The sequence below is a fragment of the Natrix helvetica genome, assembly GCF_964273705.1.
Source record: "Natrix helvetica genome assembly, chromosome: 7".
In the NCBI taxonomy this organism is placed as follows: domain Eukaryota; kingdom Metazoa; phylum Chordata; class Lepidosauria; order Squamata; family Natricidae; genus Natrix; species Natrix helvetica.
This window is the reverse complement of record NC_138558.1, coordinates 35,283,037-35,303,078: the sequence shown is the minus strand read 5'-3', so window position 1 is coordinate 35,303,078 and position 20,042 is coordinate 35,283,037. Positions and strand designations below refer to the sequence as shown.

General features: G+C 39.1%; 1 protein-coding gene across 6 annotated transcripts in view; it reads left to right on the top strand.

Annotated features, from left to right (window-relative positions):
* The first annotated feature begins 1,985 nt into the window (after positions 1-1,985).
* The window catches only part of PCDH10 (protocadherin 10), a 54,608-nt gene continuing 36,551 nt past the window's right edge, over positions 1,986-20,042 (top strand). For 3 of the 6 annotated variants that reach the window (XM_081959740.1, XM_081959739.1, XM_081959738.1), the window contains exons 1-4: positions 1,986-5,600; positions 7,389-7,447; positions 8,005-8,111; positions 18,053-18,358. In XM_081959740.1, the coding sequence (XP_081815866.1) occupies positions 2,955-5,600; positions 7,389-7,447; positions 8,005-8,111; positions 18,053-18,358 (3,118 nt within the window). In that variant the 5' untranslated portion in view covers positions 1,986-2,954. Of the gene's footprint in view, positions 5,601-7,388; positions 7,448-8,004; positions 8,112-18,052; positions 19,986-20,042 lie in introns of those variants that run through there. The other 3 variants (XM_081959742.1, XM_081959741.1, XM_081959737.1) reach the window with 2 other exon arrangements.

Genomic DNA, 20,042 nt, shown 5'->3' with positions numbered 1-20,042 from the left:
CTAAAAAAAAAAAAAAGCCGACGGAATAGACTATACGGAGCTGAAGGGGCGCATGTATACATACTTAGCGCTTACTAATAAGATGTGTTGTCTTCGTCAACTAGATTTGTAAATGTTTGAATGCAACCGAACTCGGCGTTTCCCCTGTGTCCTCTATATCTGTTCTGAGACCTTGGCAGCACCCCATTTGTAAATTATATCCTTAAAAGCAATCCCGAAGTAGTTCTGTTTTCAATTCTGTCATTTGGAAGAGCTCTTTCAGGCTGCTGCCCTATACACATGTGAATTACTTTGGAGTAAACATATATAGGATCCCATCGTAAACAGCCATTTCCAAGACAATCTACCCGTGATTTGGAAGGCCACCCTACTGACTACTTATGCTGCGATCTTCCAACTCTTTTTTTTTCCAAATTGGTTGGGTGGAAATTGCTCTGAACCCTAGCGATTTAAGTTTTTATGCTTGCCGGCTCAGTAGTAAGCCCTAGGGAGTTCCTTCAAGCAAGACGCAAAACGAGGTATTCGGTTAATGAGACATCTTCCGCCATTCTGCTCCAATTCACTATACAGTGGATGCTTCAGATCTACAATAGTGATACACTATTCGAAGAAGGAGGGGCAAGTAGTCGGCGACGCTCGTTGCTTTCCTGCAAGCGCTAAGACTCTCCGGCGGGGGCGAACTTAGCCTCAGGGGTTTTGCGGCTCCCGGAAGTTTAAGAAGTCGAGAAGCAGCGTTTCACCAAGAGAGCACTGGGATGCGTTGCTATAGTACAACTCCTCTGCGCCATCATATTAAATCAGGAGAGCCAGGAGCGGTAGTAAACAGCCGATCCGTAGGAGTCTAAGTATAGGCTTAAGCGGTGAACAGGCACAGCTATTGATCTTAATTTCTCGCCATCACAATGCACAGCCAAGGGCTATCATAAAAGCCAAGAAAAAGCCCTCTTTCGTCCTGCCCTCAGCTTTGGCTACATTGCTTGTCACCATTGCCATTTAAGCCAATATGTTTATAACTAGGACCATACATTCGGCTGCTTCTTCCAAACGTGTGCCCTCCTAACGTATTGGGTTTCAATGCCCATAATTTGGTAGCGCTGGCCAGGTATCGTAGAAATCCATTATTTCTGGAGTGCACCACTTTTGAGAAATATTGTTTATACGTGAGACGTCAATCTGATGAAGCAAACCCTTGTTCAGGAAATCCCATCTAAAACATTTGCCAGCTTTTTGCCACTCTATTCCTGGTAGTTTTCAGTAGCATCACGTGACCTGGAAGAGTCTTATTATCTGCCCCTCCTTTCTTTCCTCGTTTAATTTCTTCTGCCAAGGAACTGGGTACAGTCAAATCGATTAAAGCGCAAAAAGGACGTGCGGCCAAATGTTTCCAATACGAGCAATAACCACCCTCCCTACAGAAAGAACTTCACTTCAGGACACTTGCTGGAAAGTCAAATTCTCGAATGTGTTTGTTGCTATACAAAATTAATGAGGCAACAGAGGAAAGGAAAATCTACCTCAAATGTTCCTTGTTTGTTTTGTTTTTAAAAGCAAGGAGTGTGTGGAAAGAGTCAAAGACGAAAGGGAAAGTCCGCAGCAGGTGGAAACTCCATCTCCAAGGACCAGCTTGTTTATTAGCGTCATGGTATTGCCTGATGACGAGAGGTAATCTCCTTGCTCAGTAACCGCAACAAGGGAATAGTAACTTTCCGAGGCAGAGAATCCCCAGTAAGCGCTTCGGGAGTGTCAGGGTTATTCTCTCCGCCACACACCACACACACAGAGAGACAGACAGAGAGTAAGAGCGACGGGTTCTCCCGTCTTCTCTCCTCCCCCTTCCCTGACGAAGGTTGCTCGACGGGCGGCTAAACCAATACGCTCTCGTCCTAAGCCTGTAGCTACAAGGCGATTGGTTGGCAGAAGCAGATCGCTGCGCAAAAACAGACCAGCCGAGCGCTCGGAGCTCAGAAACTGCCAGCGGAGATTCACAGACGCTCGAGCTGGGACAGGAGAGGAAAGAGAGCCACCGAGTCAGTGAATGAGTCTGGGAAGCCAGAGATAGCAAAAGAGAGAGAGAGAGAGAGAGGGTGGAAGATAACTGATCCGGACTCTTGTTAGCGAGAGGGGGGGGGGGGGGAAGAGCGCTCGCAGGGAAAAGGCATTCAAGGAAGAGATGGCGAGAGAGGTTTAAGAGAATCTCCACGGAGTCCTCGAGAAATTCAGGGATTTAAAGTTTAGGGTCGCCGAACTGCTCTTTGCCTTCCTCCCACCCGTCACATCTTTTCGATGGCTGTAATATCTTCTGGCTGTTTTTAATTTCATCTGTCTCCCCCCTCCCTTCCCCGGGAAGAGGGAGGGAGAAAGAGCAGCTTTTCTTGGGTCAAATTTATTTTTCTTCAACCGAAGGGGGCATGTCCATCGGTTCTTCTGACAGCTTTTCCCCCCTCCTGCTCCTACAAGGAAGCCAACCCGAGGATAATCTTGAAATACACCAGTTCCCCTGGATTTGCTGCTGCCGCCGCCTCCACCGCCTCTCCTGCTGCTGCGGTGCAGTGCCTGGACACTGGGAATAAATTAACACGGGCTCTTCTGTCTATATAGCCACCTACCTATTGCCTCTGGTTAGCCATTTCTTACGAAGATCATTGATGTGGTGGGAGCTCCGCCTGGCAGCCTCCCGTGCCTATCTTGCATGATTTCCCAGCCCTCCGTCGTCGTCCCCTTCCCCCCTTTTTTTCCAGTTTCGTCTGAAGGGAGACGGTGATGGGGAAGACAAGAGAACATAGGGAAGGGAAAGGAATGAGCATAAATCGTTTTTGAAGCTCGCCTCAGTCTTTTGCTTTTCCTCTCCGGTCCGTTAAACACGGTATTTCTCGAAGGAGGAGGGGGATTTTTTTTTTTTTGGAGAAAGAGGAAGTGTTGGCGTCGGGGAGGGGGATCTCTTTCCCCTTTTGGAGATGGTGGTGCTATTCTTCTTTGCCTTAAACTGGATGCTGGAGGGAGCCCTTTCCCAGCTTCACTACACGGTGCAGGAAGAACAGGAACATGGCACTTTCGTGGGAAATATTGCCGAAGATTTGGGCTTGGACATTACAAAACTTTCCGCTCGTCGTTTCCAGACGGTGCCTAATTCGCGAAGCCCTTATCTGGATCTCAATCTGGAAACCGGGGTGCTCTATGTGAGTGAAAAGATCGACCGGGAGCAAATCTGCAAGCAAAGTCCGTCCTGCCAGTTGCACCTAGAGGTTTTCTTAGAAAACCCGCTGGAGCTTTTCCGCGTCGAGATCGAAGTGCTGGACATCAACGACAACCCGCCTGCTTTCCCGGAGCCCGACCTGACCGTCGAGATCTCGGAGAGCGCCACGCCGGGCACCCGTTTCCCCTTAGAAAGCGCCTTCGATCCAGACGTGGGGACTAACTCGTTGCGCACCTATGAGATAACCCCCAATAGCTACTTCTCCCTGGACGTCCAGACACAACCCGATGGCAATCGCTTCGCCGAACTAGTACTGTCCAAGCCCTTGGACCGAGAGCAGCAGGCGGTGCACCGCTACGTGCTCACGGCCGTGGATGGTGGGCAGCCGCAGCAGCGGACCGGCACGGCCCTGCTCACTATTCGAGTCCTGGATTCCAACGATAACGTGCCCGCCTTTGAACAGCCCGTCTATACTGTCTCCCTGCCGGAGAACTCGCCGCCCGGTACCCTGGTGCTACAGCTCAACGCCAGCGATCCGGACGAAGGCCAGAATGGCGAGATCATCTATTCGTTCAGCAGTCACATCTCTGCCCGGGCGCGAGAGCTCTTCGGCATCTCCCCACGGACCGGCCGCTTGGAAGTCAACGGCGAACTGGACTACGAGGAGAGCGGCGTGTACCAGGTGTACGTCCAAGCCAAGGATCTGGGGCCCAACGCCGTGCCTGCTCACTGTAAGGTGCTGGTGCGGGTGCTGGACGCGAACGACAACGCTCCCGAGATCAGTTTCTCCACCGTCAAAGAAGCGGTGAGCGAGGCGGCGGCTCCGGGCACGGTCGTGGCTCTCTTCAGCGTCTCGGATCGAGACTCGGAGGAGAACGGGCAAGTGCAGTGCGAGCTGCTGCAAGGCGACGCGCCTTTCCGCCTGAAAAGCTCCTTCAAGAACTACTACACCATTGTCACCGAGGGGCCCCTGGACCGAGAGCAGCCCGGCGGCGACGCCTACACTTTAACCGTGGTGGCGCGGGATATGGGGGAGCCGGCGCTGACCACCAGCAAGTCCATCCAGGTGCGGGTCAGCGATGTGAACGACAACGCGCCCCGCTTCTCGCAACCCGTTTACCAGGTGTACGTGAGCGAAAACAACGTGCCCGGAGCCTACATTTATGCCGTCAGCGCCGCGGACCGGGACCAGGGCGCCAACGCGCAGTTAGCCTACTCCATCTTGGAGAGCCAGATCCAGGGCATGTCGGTCTTTACCTACGTCTCCATCAACTCTGAGAACGGCTTCCTCTACGCGCTGCGCTCCTTCGACTACGAGCAGCTCAAGGAGTTCAGCTTCCAAGTGGAAGCCCGCGACGCGGCCGGAGGGGGCGAGGAACCCAACGGCGAGGAAGCGCTCGCCGGCAACGCCACCGTCAACATTGTGGTGGTGGACCAGAACGACAACGCGCCGGCCATCGTCAGCCCGCTGCCCGGCCGCAACGGCACCCCGGCGCGAGAGGTCCTGCCCCGAGGCGCCGAGCCGGGCTACTTGGTCTCCCGCGTGGCGGCGGTGGATGCGGACGACGGCGAAAACGCGCGCCTCACCTACAGCATCGCCCGGGGCAACGAGGCTAGCCTCTTCCGCATGGACTGGCGCACCGGCGAGTTGCGCACGGCGCGCAAAGTGCCCGCCAAGCGTGACCCGCAGCGACCCTACGAGCTGGTCATCGAGGTCCGCGACCACGGGCAGCCCCCGCTTTCTTCCACCGCCGCCCTCCACGTGGTCTTGGTGGACAGCGCAGTGGAGCGCCAGGGGGCGGGGGCGGGCGGGGCCGGGGGAGGAGGGGGCGCTGGGGGGCTAGTTCCTGGGGGCGCAGGAGGTCCGGGTGGAGAGCATCGGCCCAGCCGCTCGGGCGGGGCCAGCAGCGCCGACACCTCCCTGGACCTGACTCTGATCCTCATTATCGCCTTGGGGTCGGTGTCTTTCATCTTCCTGCTGGCTATGATCGTGCTGGCTGTCCGTTGCCAGAAGGAGAAGAAGCTCAACATCTACACGTGTTTGGCCAGCGACTGTTGCCTGAGCTGCTGTTGCTGCTGTTCTTGCTGCAGCCGCCAGGCGCGAGCCCGCAAGAAGAAGCTCAGCAAATCGGATATCATGCTGGTCCAGAGCTCCAATGTCCCCAGCAACCCAGTCCAGGTGCCCGTAGAGGAGTCGGCAAGCTTTAGTTCCCACCACCACAACCAGAACTATTGTTATCAGGTTTGCCTGACACCAGAGTCAGCCAAGACCGATCTGATGTTCCTCAAGCCTTGCAGCCCTTCCCGCAGCACAGAGGCAGAGCACAACCCTTGTGGAGCCATCGTCACGGGATACACCGACCAGCAGCCAGACATCATCTCGAATGGCAGTATATTGTCTAGTGAGGTAAGACACTAGCGGCCTCTCCACCCCTCAGGAACATCCACTCGCTTCCAAGTACATTGCAGTGTTCTCCCCAATTTCCCTCTAAATGTCACCAGTTAAGGTTAATTAATGTCCCAATATAACCTCAGTTTACTGACAAGGAATGCCAACAAGGTCTACATCATTGCAACTTAACTGGACTAGTCTACACCTTTTGGCTTGGGCTGCCTGTTGCATTGGGGAAAACTTTCTCTCATGCAATGTAATTGTTCACTAATATTGCAATATTACAATTATTGTAGTATTACAATAATAACTGTAATATCATTACAATTGACAAGCATCCCTACATTTTTATTATTACAAAACTTGCACAATCAGTAAAGTGCAACAAAGAGATAGAGGAAAGGAACACAAAAATTCCTTGTAGCCACTTTATGGATGTCCAGACTTTTCCAGTCAAAAATGGTAGCCTTAAGTAGTAGCATTAATCCTGGTAGTATTGTATCAATTCTAGACTTAGTATAAACTTTACACATTTTCTCTGATCGTTTTCTTTTCACAAATGCCTACAATTCTGTAGTTTTTCATTTCTCACCTCCATTGTCATTAGGAGCTTATTGTTCAGTCTTCCTTAATAGATAGATTTATAATTACAACAAATAGTTGCAAATGGATATGTACCTGATTTATGTCAACTCACCAACAACACAAGCTCTTGTCTAGAAAACATTGTTGTGTACATAAGTTAATCTGCAGTGCAGTGCAGCTTTCTTCTGCACCACCTTTGTCACTTTTCAGCCACTTTCTTTTCAGATGCAGAAGTGTTAATGAACAACTTAAATATTGTTACAGTTTACCAAAGGCGAGCATTTTAGTTTGCTTGTTCCATTTTCAGAATCAAATTAGCTTAGCTTGAGCAGTATTTACTATTCTTTTGTGTAGAATGGTTAGTCAGAATTAATTCTATGGTTATTTTCATTGCTTTTTCCAGGAGCAGATACCAAGTCTGAAGATAATTCCTACAGGCTAATCAACAAACTAACATAAACCTTTTAGAAATGCCTTTATTTGTGATTGAAGATATGCAGACATTTGCTTATGAAATATGAATGTCTAACTAGCAAGCAGAGAATTAAAATAATTTCATAGTTAAAGATCCATTAATTATCGCTACATAAGATTATTATTCTATATGTTTTTACCCCATCAAAAGAGGCACCTTGAGAAAATGCATCTGAAATCATCTGTTAATACTTATGGAACCTGTATTAAGCTAGTGTGTAAATAATATTTGTCTATCCTATAATCTGGGTTTAGACTGTCATATGATACAAAATAACTTTGGTATATTTTATCTGTATATATTGCTGGGAAAATGTAAAACCTATTTCCAGTACAGTTCTAAATATACTTACTCATAAGTAAAGCCTACTATCAGTAATGGGATATATCAATTTGGTGGCTATACATTATTTTTTAAACCTGTCATTTTTTTAATCATAGTTTTCCTTGATTAACTGTCATTTGATTTTCCCCCATCCATACTACATGTTGTTGGCTAGTTTGAGTAACAGTTGTGGATTTTACATTAAATGAGTAGTTGCTGTTAATTGTATTAAGAGATAAACGTATAATCCTTTCTTATAAAAAGTTAAGAGAATGGCAAAAAGCAGATGAGATATACAAGAAGTATTGGTTATTTAATTGATTAAAAGCTAGTATATGTGTGCTATTATGACTAAAAATGCACAGGTTCTCTTAAAAAATCATTATTTATTTGTTGTTTATTTTCTAATTATTTTTTAGACAAAACATCAACGTACAGAGCTCAGTTATCTAGTTGACAGACCTCGGCGTGTAAACAGGTAGGAGCTCCACATTTCTGATTTCCTAAATTAGGATCAGAATTATGCACAACTTAAAGTGAAGAAACATACAGATATGCACTTACAGAAGGTATTAAATAGTAGCTGAGCAATATAAAAATGTATCCAGGTGGCACCATACATGTGTAACGAATGAACATCTCTGAATTATGGCATTTGGTGAATCACACTGAAATTTCTTGGGGGGAAAAGAGAAATTTTATGCTGATTTGAATTACATTTCAAAAACTCAACAGATAATATTGTAGGACATTATCTGCCAAATATTAGTCCTCCACTATTTAACAAAATTGTTTATCATAATGACATCAAATACACATGGTGTAATAACAAGCACTCTAAGCATTTGGTTACTGTCCCTGAAAATATAAGTTTTGCTTTTGATGGAGAGTGCTGCTTAGTTGGAACAATGTAGCAAAGACCATGTAGCTGAGTGCAGCACCACCTGTCGCCATATGATGGCAGAAGAATGTTTTATGAATTTCTCTTTTCTTGGTTATTCAAACATTAAGTCCCCCCCTTTTTTATATTTCTAGTTCTGCATTCCAGGAAGCAGACATAGTAAGCTCTAAGGACAGTGGTCATGGAGACAGTGAACAAGGAGACAGCGATCATGACGCCACTAATCGGGGTCAATCCACTGGTAAGTTTGATGGGGGGACGGGACTCTAAATATTTGATCTTTTAATAGGACCATCAGGAGCAATTATAGATAGGTAAATTAATAATGGGCCATAAGTAATTTGATGCAGAGTGTTTATAATTTTGTGCTAATGTACATCTGACTGGATGTAACAAACAGATTTTTCAGTTGTAATACACTTACAGGAAAATTGTTTTTTTTTTAATGCTGGCTGATTTTTGCAAGGTAGATCGTTTTGAAACATTAATCGTGCTTTGTATGTTAAGTTACAAAAATGCTGATATATGTTGGTGGGATTTTTCAATCCTGAAAAGCTAATGGGATATTTTCAAACTGGTTTTCAATAGCAATTCTCAGATCAGTTCAGAACTGAGTTTATTCAGAGCTATGCCCAGGTGATGGATCCACAGGGACTTGAACAAGGGAGAATTGCAAGTGTGTGACAGAGTAGACTGTAATATATATCAATCATGGAGAGCAGTCATTTATCTTCAGTTGGAAACTGGAAGATTCTTGGAAATGTGGTCTTTTTCAAGTAGTAATATTGTAATGTTTGCTTTGAAGAGAATGCAACTCTCATTCCCTTGGTAAATCTGACAGTATTCTCACTTTGCATCTGTATACTTAAGAGGAATGCTGACTCTTTTGGCATATGCTTCATTGCACAGCATCCCTGCAGTTTTGCAGGTGTTAGAGGCACTTGTCATTAGATTGTAATCAACCAAGTTCCTGGAACCTAGGCTTAGTAGTAATAAATCTCTGTCTTTTCTAGTTTGGTAAAAACTCCAGAGAGTTGCTGCTACAAAAATGCCTTCCAGGTTGATGTGCATTTATTCCCTCCCTTTCTTTCTGTCTGCCCCTTCCCTAAAACATCTTCTGGCACTGGACTGAGCAAACCATCAACTGCCCAGAAACATAGAAACATTGACACTTGTGTGGATGGGGGAGGAGGGAATTCCAGCCTTTAAAAAAAAAAGTTCTATGCTGTTCCTTTGGCTATGAGAAGTTTAGGCACCTGGGGGGAGGGGGAGCCTGGGATTCCATTCAAGGACTGCTTTATATTGCTGCAGGTCATTAATATGCAGACCTAATGAGACTTGAGAAAAGCCAAGAGCCTCTAAGCTCCCTGCGTCTTGGAGGGCTTCGTGCTTAGTGAACACAGCATCTATTTTGTGTCTGGGAACCTTATAACAAATCAACTCTTGCCAAAAGTGTACATTGGAACATAATAGCTGCTGCTGCTGCTTCTTCTTCTTCTTCTTCTTCTTCTTCTTCTTCTTCTTCTTCTTCTTCTTCTTCTTCTTCTTCTTCTTCTTCTTCTTCTTCTTCTTCTTCTTCTTCTTCTTCTTTTTTGCAAATTATTTTTTCTAAATGTTTGGTTTCCCCCAATCTTCTCCCAATTTTCTGGCATCATCTCTAAGGCAACAATTCATATTTGAAGTTTTTTTTTTTAAAAAAAGCTTTATTTATTCTATCCATAATTGTTCTCGTGTTGTCTTTTAAAAGAAAGAAACAAATTGGAGTTGGGCAGCTCATAAATTCAAATAAATAAATAAATTTTATTGCAGCACTCATGCTCATGAATATTTCATCTTCAGACAGTTTATCCCTTAATATAATGAACCATGGTAACAAAGTGTGAGAGAAGAGAATAAACATCTTTGCAAGGACCTGGAATGGGAAAGCAGAATGAATAGATGCAGTCATTTGGGATGCACATCAAACAAAAAGCATTTTTAAAGAAAAAAATCCACTAATGTTGCTACATATAAGTTCCCTGTTCTTCTTTTAGATGATTCACCTGGAATTTGATTATAACAAAGATTGCTTTGAAACTTAACTCTTTCAATAATCTAGTTATTATATACTTTACTAGTAAATTGAAATGTTTTCATTTAATTTCAATTGACTGACTTCAGATTCATAACTTTCTGCATATTTGGTTTGTAGTTTGATCTGTGAACTTTAGATTCAAGTTTCTGCAAATATAAAAGAGAAATACATTGCAATCAGCAATTGTTTTTTTAATCAGAATTGATAGTTTGATATGAATTTTTACTTTATATTAATAATTCCTAGTATGTAGTTTGCCAAATTACACAATCATTTTGCATTTAGGGTTGGCTTTTTTTGCATTTCATAGATAAGTATTGATGCTGGGCTATGGGGTTAGAGTATCTAATAAATATACAGTTCTTTTTTCTACCTAGTTTAGAGAATGTTAAAGAACATTGTGTTTATATGCTAATACATAAATATAATATGAATATTAACTAAGCAATGTTGGTTCAGGCAGAAAGTAATAAGTAAAGGAGCTAATTTAGATAAATATTTTAGTTGCCAACTTCATCAATAATCTAATTATGTGAGAGATAAAGATGCCAAATACACTAAATGATTTTAAACCTATTTCCATTTTATCAATCAACATCAATTTTCTTCACTAGCATCAGATAAATATGATGCTGAATCTAAAGTTTTTAAAATGTTTACATTTTGCTTGATTTAACTATTGGAAAACCCCAAAACTTGCCAGGAATGTTGTATGTATTTATTTGGACCTTACAACTTCTTTTGGCCCATTGTTTCACTTATTGTCATATTTCATTTCTTTTTATGATTTGGGTTTATGTTATCCATTTGCTTCCCATTCTTATTACTCTATAACAGCATCACACTGATATTCCTTTGTAAATTCTTTCCTTAAAAAAAAAAGCAAAAGTGAATTCCACAATTGATTATTTAGCACGTATTCAAGAGCCAACATTTTCTGAAGAGGTTGTGATTATCCATTAGGTCTCATGTTATACTATCATGAAATTTGAATAGACTTTACGTTTGTGTTCCTCCTTTTTTAAAGAAAAAAAAATCTTCAGCCTCTTCTTTGCTTCCTATCTGGTCATGCAAGACCAAATTGCCTATTGTTGATTAATGTGTCATGACTTGGACCCTGTGTTAAGGACAACAGGCGCAGATGGCTCTGTTGAAATACATCTCCTAACTCGTCATACGTTATATTTATATATCACTTCACAGTGTGATACTTTGTATGGTGAAAATGAAGTTAAAAAGCTAAAATTCATAAATGCATTAAAATAATGTTAGACTAGCATTTGTTTAAAAGATTTACAAAGCCACCCTCTCACAATCTGTGATTCTGGGTGGTGTCAAAAGACAAAAAATGTTGAAAGAATAATATAAAAAAACAATCTAATAAAAATAATCTAACAAAACGAAAAACATAATGCATAATTAACACATAATAGAGGCTTGCACTAAAAAAACAAGTGTACACATCTCAGAGTGGCCTCATTTACCATCCCAGCTCAATGCACAGAAAAAGAGATTAAATCAGGTTAAAACAGCTATAGAGTGTCTTTATTATTAGCTTTATGTCCCACCATTTATTTTGTACAACCCAACCCAAGTCAGTAGACATCATTTTCTGGCCTCTTATTTTCCCCACAGCAACCCCTGGTTCAGCTTGGGCTGTGAGAGAGTGACTGGCCAATAGCAATAAAATAACCCACTAGAAGTGGAAGTATTTTGAAAATAGCTAAATGTGGCTTAAAAATCCCAACTAAAAAGCCTGGAATAATAAAACATTTTCAGATGGATTGGAAAAGATCACAATGGAAATATCAACGCAAGCATGTCCGAGACATGGATTCCATAATCAGAGAGTCCCCTTTGAAAAGCTTCTTTTTTTAGTAGCCAGACAACTACCTGCATAACTTCCTTTTAAATCCGATACATTTAGAAAGGCACATTGAAGTTAAACTGACTCTAGGTGTTTATAAATGAGCTGAGAAATGGACTAGCACTCGTACTTCTAAAAATGTGGACTTATTTTTGTAAAGTTAGAGAACTGTGAGATCTAAATACCATGTCACATTCTCTGCTATAATTCAATAAAGCACTGTGAAAAATTCCTTCGCATGAATAATAGCTCAGTTAAAACAAATTATTAATATTCATTTTTCCAAAAAAAGTATTTTTGAATAATATATTACATTTAAAAAAATAAATCTTGTCTGTAACAAAATAATGCAAACAACATCTGCAGGCTAGAAAAGGGATTATCTAGAATATATCAGAGCAAAGCCTTGTAAAAAAAAAACATGGCTTCATAGTAAAAATGAATTTAAAATCCAAGAAGAATAGTAGATGATAAATGATGATAGAAAGCCCTCTGTAATTTTTAGCAGAATGGTTTCTGCATGTGAAATACACTATTGGAGAGGAATTATCTAAATTTATTTATGTACATTATCCATGGGCAATATGTTACCTTGTGTTATACCTTGTATTATTGAGAGTTTGGTCTGGTGGTTAAAACAGCAGGCAAGAAACTGGGAGACTGTGAGTTCTAGTCCCGCCCAACACTTGAAAATTAATTGGCTGACCTTGGGCCAGTCACACTCTCTGAACCCAATTCACTCATAGGGTTATTGTTATGGGGAAAATAGGAAGAAGACGTTGCATTGTGTATGTTCTCTGTCTTGACTTATCACTATTTATAAAAATAATAAAGGCAGGATGAAAAAGAAATAATATTCTGCCAGTTTTAACATGGGTTCTTAGTATCTGTTTCTCTGGGTTTTTTTGTTATATAGTGTAAACACCCATCTCCCTTGTGAGCTAGGCTTGAAACAAAGGTACCATTTCATTCTTTTTAAAACATAATGCTGATTTGAAATTTGATTTCTAATAGTGGAAAAAGAGGCTGTATCTTTTTAGTCTACTTATACAGTAGTACAAAAATCAAATATTTACAGGATTGGATTGTAGATATTGACTTACTTATTGTGTATCAGTGAAACACCATTTAAAAATGCAGCATTTACTATGTTGGGCCTTTTTTTTGTTCCAAGTGTGTATCAAAAATTCCTAGTAAATAGTTTGAAATATATACAATTTTAAAGGATAGATTTCATTAAGAGAGTTGAGAAACAATTCTTGCCATCTGCAAAATGAATCAGAGGATTTTAGTTATAGAACCTTGAAGAAATACTTTGCAAATTCTGGCTGGAAAAAAAATAAATAAGACAAAGGTGACAGAAATTGCTATTTTCCTTATCCAATCCATGCTGACTTTTATTTCATTTCTATTTAAAGACGATTCTGATATTTCAGTTGCTTTGTACGAAATTATATAGGGGGTTGTGCTAAAACGGCTTTTGGTAGTTCTTTGACAGTGAGCATATTGGAAATTATTCCCATTTTTGGTTCTTAATCCAAAATGGTCTGGATTCTGCTATGGGATGGGTGTTTTGCAATTGCCTGGTCAGGCAAGGGAGAATAAAAGACTCACAGATGTAGATTGTTCAAAGGAAGATTTAGGTGACCAGCCTTCAAATTAAAGAAGTGGAAAGCACTATTGCTATTGAAAATGTAACATCAGGTAGAAAGTGGATATAACCTGGCAGACCAATTACTTATAGTTGGATCATTAGTTCATATAATATATTGAAAATGATTAATACCTTTGGAGGGGCTTTTTTGTGTGCATCATTTCTCTCATATCCCCCTTTTTATTTTAGTTGAAAAGAAACAAATTGCAAATATCAACTTTTCAGAACAAATTAAATTATTATTATTTCGTGTAAACATTAATATTTTGTGATAGTCATAGTTTTGTGCTTTGCTCGGTCGATCTCAATGAACTTAGCAAGATCTCTGCACCCAAGTTCCGCATGGTTTTATCAATTCCCATGTTTGCCTTTTGGAGAAAGGTATAGTTAGCAAGTGATTGTTACTGTTTTTACTTCAGTTGACTCAAGAAGAGTAATGAACATAAAGCATACACTGTGTTATTAGAATTCTTTTGCTATAAGTGTTGGAAATCTATAACTCACACGTACGTACTTATAAAATGCTAATTAAAAAAGAGAAACATTTATACTTTTCAGATGTTATTTGTAGACTCCACTGCTTTTCTGTAAATTGGCTGAAATAACAAATGTATTCATTGAGAGTGTTGAAATGATTACGTGAGAGAATAGAAGCCTTTGAATGGGTTGAACATTTCCTTTAAATATAATATTGGGATTTTTGGTTTCTAAAAGACTATGGAATGAATAGTTGTTGCCATATTTCTTGATGCCAGGAATCTGTTCTAACCAGGAGGTTTGTCAAATAGTGAAAAGCTCTAATTTTTGTTGGAAGTCAGTGATACAAATGTTATTGAATGTTATTTGTTTGTCCCTACAAAATATTTAACAATATTTTACCATCTGTAACAAATAGCTTGGCTGAATGGATACATTTTTGTATCCATCCTTTGGGAAGAAGCAGACCATACATTTAAAGAAATAGTACTTGAAATCAAGCCTAACACACCATTGTTATCCTCCCCAAAATATGCTTCTTACACATCAAACCATATCTACATCTTTGTGTGCGATACAAACTTAAATAAATACATTTTCCACGTAGTGATTAGAAACACTTCTTTGTTTTAATATTAAAAATATTATATCACCTCTTTGCATAAAAAGTGAAGTGATAAAAAAAGAAAGAAAATGAAAGCTTCTTTCTTTATATGCTTCTTCATATTCTTATCTTTAATCACTACTCATACACTGAGTTCATTGGGTTTAGCTTCTACAGTAAGCATAAAGTGTGTAGAATTGTACCCTAAATCTAGTTTTTATGATGGTCAGGTTTGAGGCAAAAAAAAGAATGAAATAAATCATCAGGCAGTAAGGCACTGGTATTTTAGCTTACTGAGTCTGCACCTGTGCTTCTGATAACACCATGTCTTTTAGAATTTTAAAATATCTTGACACTGTGAAGAAACACTGTAACAAGCTTTTAATTTCTATATTGAGATGACCAACATGTATAGGTGTCTGTGTGTTTACTTACAAACATGTATCTGTTTACATATGTGAATATAATTTCAAACCAGAGTTTTAGTTTACAGTTTTTGGACTGGAAAGGGAAATGGTCTGATAGCTTCAGTCTACGAGACTGGATAGGAGCTTTTGTTAAATATTATTAAATGGTTATTCAGAATGTACATTTTTAACATTTACTTAGTCCAGTGTTAAGTTTATGAATAATTGTATCAGTGAATCAACTGGCCTTATCAGTAAGGGTACATTTTTAGCTATTGTGTCCTTCTCCAAATAGCTTCTAGATGTGTTAGTATTTTCTAACAAGTAGCTATGTTGGCTAACAATTGTGTGAATTCCTCGTAATTTCTCATTTGAAGGCCTTAATTGTGGAAATTAATATATTTCATCATATACTTAAATATATAATTTAATAAGTTCAAATAACTTTAGTTGGCATGAACAATGATAATTTGATTCTGATTTTCATCTGATTTTATTATGATCATATCTCCTGGAAAACTAAACAGTACTATCTTGATCTGTCCTCCAAAAGAATTGAAATTGGGGCCCCATCACATCTGGAGGGCAGAATGTAGAACAAAGCTGGATTAATGAACTGTATTCAATATAAATAGGCATTTCATGAAAAAAACTTCATGTTTTTGGTTAATGTTTGTATCTACTGTTTTACCAGTAGTAAGTAAAGTAGCCATTTATTTTGCAAACATTTATATTACGTTATAGCATACAGGTAGTCCTCAATTTAGAGCCAATAGTTTAACAACTTTACAAAATTATGACAGTTTTGGAAAAATTGACTGATTTACCTGTGTTCAAAGTTATGACTATGATATCGTCATGAGGTCCATGCGTTCATAATTCCAGTGCCTCACAACTGGCTTGTATTTCTGATGATTGCAGTGTCCTATAGTTTATGTGGTCATAATTTACAACCTTCCCAAATGGCTTCTGAGAAACAAATACAATTTAGAGAACTAATTTTGCTTAATGACCACAAGCATTCACCTAACCATGTGATTTGCTTAATGATTGCATTAAAATGGTAACATCACATCTGATCACATAAGACTCACATTGACTTATGACTTAGAAATTTCAGTCCCAGTTGTGGTGATAAATTGAGGACTATCTGAATGTGTTAGTGTGAATGTACTGTATATAATATGTCTATGTTCATATATCTAATTTGTTTTGTAGTGTGCATATTCCTCAACTAAAATTTTATTTCCAGGTGATGTTTACCTGTACATTCCTAAACTTCACTCATTAATTATTTATTTCCAAACTCTTGTGTTTGCAATTATCTGTAGAAGATTTCAGACAAAGCCAAATTCTTTTTCCCCCTGAATTTAAAACAACATTTTTATTATAAAGTATTGATTAAGTCAAATACTCCTTCCTTCCTTCCTTCCTTCCTTCCTTCCTTCCTTCCTTCCTTCCTTCCTTCCTTCCTTCCTTCCTTCTTACCTACCTACCTACCTACCTACCTACCTACCTACCTACCTACGTACAGTACTTACCTACCTACCTAAAAATTTACTGGTAAGTTTGTGGGATTTTTACCAACATGGGTGCAATTAAACTGAAAATTAGTAGAAGAGAATACTAATGTAGCTTTACTACTAATCTTTAGGGGGTTAGATACTTTTGATCATATGGTTTATATATTTATGTTGATATGTTATTGTCTAATAGCAGACATTCCTGAATTGGAAAATATAATCTTTAGGCTCCAAATGTCATTCTTGGAGACTGACACAGTAGAGGTACATTTGTTATAGCAAATAATTCCTATTTTGTATGGTCTACAGTTTATCAGCGGATTTGGAATTCTTCCATGGTGCACTTCCAGTGAATCCAATTGGTTATATATCTTTTACCGGACAATGTTCCGACCAAATAAAGTTTAACATTCAGGATTATTATGTGAATGAATTATAATGTGTAGGGAAGGGGTGTCCAAACTTGGGAACTTTAAGACTTGTGGACTTCAACTCCCAGAATTCCCCAGCCAGCATGGCTGGCTGGGGAATTCTGGGAGTTGAAGTCCATAAGTCTTAAAGTTCCCAAGTTTGGACACCCCTGGTGTAGGGAATGGGTGACATGTATGTATATGAAAATGATTATAATTGGATCATTGTTGAACCAAATCAGCAAGAGAGTATCCTTGTTTGTTGTACAAGCATGGACAGCTCTTCACTTCTTTTCTGAGCATCATTGTTAAACAAAAACCTTTTTACTTTAACTTTTATTACTCACGTATTAGTATGATCACAATTAATAGTCCCCTTGACTATTTCATTGAAGTACATTGCTATTTCTTTAAGAAATGTGACTCAGTTTCATATGAAAAAAGAAATACCCATCATAAGACATAGAGTGAAAAGCTTGCTTATCGTTTGAGAGAGGAATACATTTAAAAGGATTTATAAGCATACTGTTTTCTGTTGGCAGGGATTCATATTGGTATAGAATAAGCATTCACACATTTGTCATACAAGCTGGATCTATGTCATATTAGACTTGCTGTGAATTTTAGCAGTTTCTTTTTATAGGCTTTTAATGTGACTTAGGACTCCAGTGTGATTAAGTGAAAGAAAGTCTGAGGAGTGTATTCTTTAAAAAAAAAACAGTGGCCTAATTTGTTGAACTTTTCAGGAACATTCTCAACATTTTTTCTCCTACCATCAGTATTTTTTATGTCACATCTTTGCATATACATTAGGCCTAGGTAGTCTATTAATGGTCATTAAGCTGACACCTTTACCTTCGGAAAGTAGGACTTGTCCCTAGATGGTTTGACAAAGCAGATGACAATAAATTTCTTAAATAACAGTGATCCCAGTTGTCATCTTATGATTATTTGGCCGGTTGTGGAACATTCTTGCACTTCTTATCTTTTTTCTTTCTTTTTTCTTTTTTCTTTTTTGAATAATGAAGCTTCTTTGAAGACTTAATAATCACATTCTTTACTGGTAAGATGATAATAGAATAGAAAGTATCTTTTTTATCACCATGCCTTCAGCAGGTGATGACACTAAAGGTTATATCTGCAGTTTTTCTCTTTCCTGCTTATAGGCATGGATCTCTTCTCTAATTGCACAGAGGAATGTAAAGCATTGGGTCACTCAGATCGGTGTTGGATGCCCTCTTTTGTCCCTTCTGATGGACGGCAGGCTGCGGATTACCGCAGCAATCTTCATGTACCTGGAATGGACTCTGTTCCAGACACCGAAGTGTTTGAAACACCAGAAGCCCAGCCAGGGGCAGAGAGATCTTTCTCCACCTTTGGCAAAGAGAAGGCCCTTCACAGCACCCTGGAGAGGAAAGAACTGGATGGACTGCTGTCTAATACACGAGCGCCTTACAAACCACCATATTTGAGTAAGTACTGTTCAAAAAGGATGCTAGAAAGTGTTCCTTTTGTAGGAGTAAAACATCATTTCCAATGTGCTTGCTAGGAATAGATAAAGACAATGGGAGGAAAAAAACATTCTTCTGAAATTCTTCACTTTTGTCAATTACTCTCCATATAGCATTGATTTAAAAAAAAAAAACCCAGAGTTGTGGCATTTTAAGCTTTCTACTTCTAGGACGCCGTTGAAGATGAATTTATTTTTTTAAAAACAGAAATGCCTAGCTTGTTTTTTTAGAAGTTTTGCTTTACTATACAGAGTCTTAAGTAAACAATTAGCAACATCATTATTTCTGCACATTATGTAGCAGTTTGTGGTGCCTCTTCATTGAAATTTGTTCATCATCATAATGTTTGTACCATTTAGAGGACATCTTAAAGGAAGTTATACTTCCCTTCTACTCCACTATTTTTTTGGTTTCCTTGATCATACTTCAATGAATTTGAATTTTCTATTTTGATGTTTTCTGAATTTTTATGATCTTCATCCATATGGTAATGTTAATGTAGGCAACACAGAAGATGCTGCGTAGCTTGGAAAAGTTATTTCTTTATATGCTTCACATTATGAGCTAGGTAAAATATGTTGAATGAAGATGTTTATCAACCCATTTTTATATTGCAAAACTGGAATTTTTCCTTTCATTATAAATATATTCAGTGATTATTAAAATCTATATCATTGGAACAGAAGAAGGCACCGTTCATCAGCAATAGTGCACCTACTGCAAATATTTCAGGGAGATTTTTGAAGGAAGTTAAAGTATGAAAGACAGCAGAGGTGATATCAGCAATTTCAAACAATACACTTGCTACTGGAGTACTTCATTTGATCTCTTTTAGTCATCCTTATTTCTGTCTTGAAATTAACCCATTATAAAATAAGGATTCAGTCTTGAAATATATTTTTTCTTTTAGATTGAATAGTTGAGAGAATGGACAATTTCTATATCACTGTTAAGATTTAGATACTATTTACAGGATCTTTATATTAAAAAACATACATTCCCATGAACAACATCTACTGTACATTTGAAATTTTGGATAGATGGAGTTGACAGGTTGTTGTTTACATCAAGATCCATCCCAAGCATATTCCACTCAACAGCTACTATTTTAGAGGCATGTTGCTAATATTCACAACCTGAGCTCAGATCTATAATATTTTCTTTTTTTGTTTTATTCAGTTTATAAAGTGTGTCAACAATGACAAGCATCCAAATTTGCAAAACCTTAATTTTCATTAAAATTCAGCATTTAATTTCCTAATGAATTGTTAACTTGCAACTGTGTTACAAGTTAATGTAATATGTATTTTTGGGATGGAAGGTGGTTTTGTTTCTTGCACTCAGTACTAAACCTAAAAAAATACATAGCTGATATTTTTATAGAATATATTTAGCACAATGTGGAGAAAAGATTGAAAACATATAGGCAGGCAGACAGAGAGATGAATAAAGAAACTATTTTTATTTCACTTATGAGAATTCAGCAAGACTTTATACAACAGATAATTGTAGCAGAATGGCTAATAATGTCCATAGCATAATCAAGTTTAGCATTATCCTGGGTCAAATTACACACAAAAAAAAAGAATTAAGAAAACATTACAATTTACATTTTGAATTAAATAAAAAGGCTAAATAAGAAAAG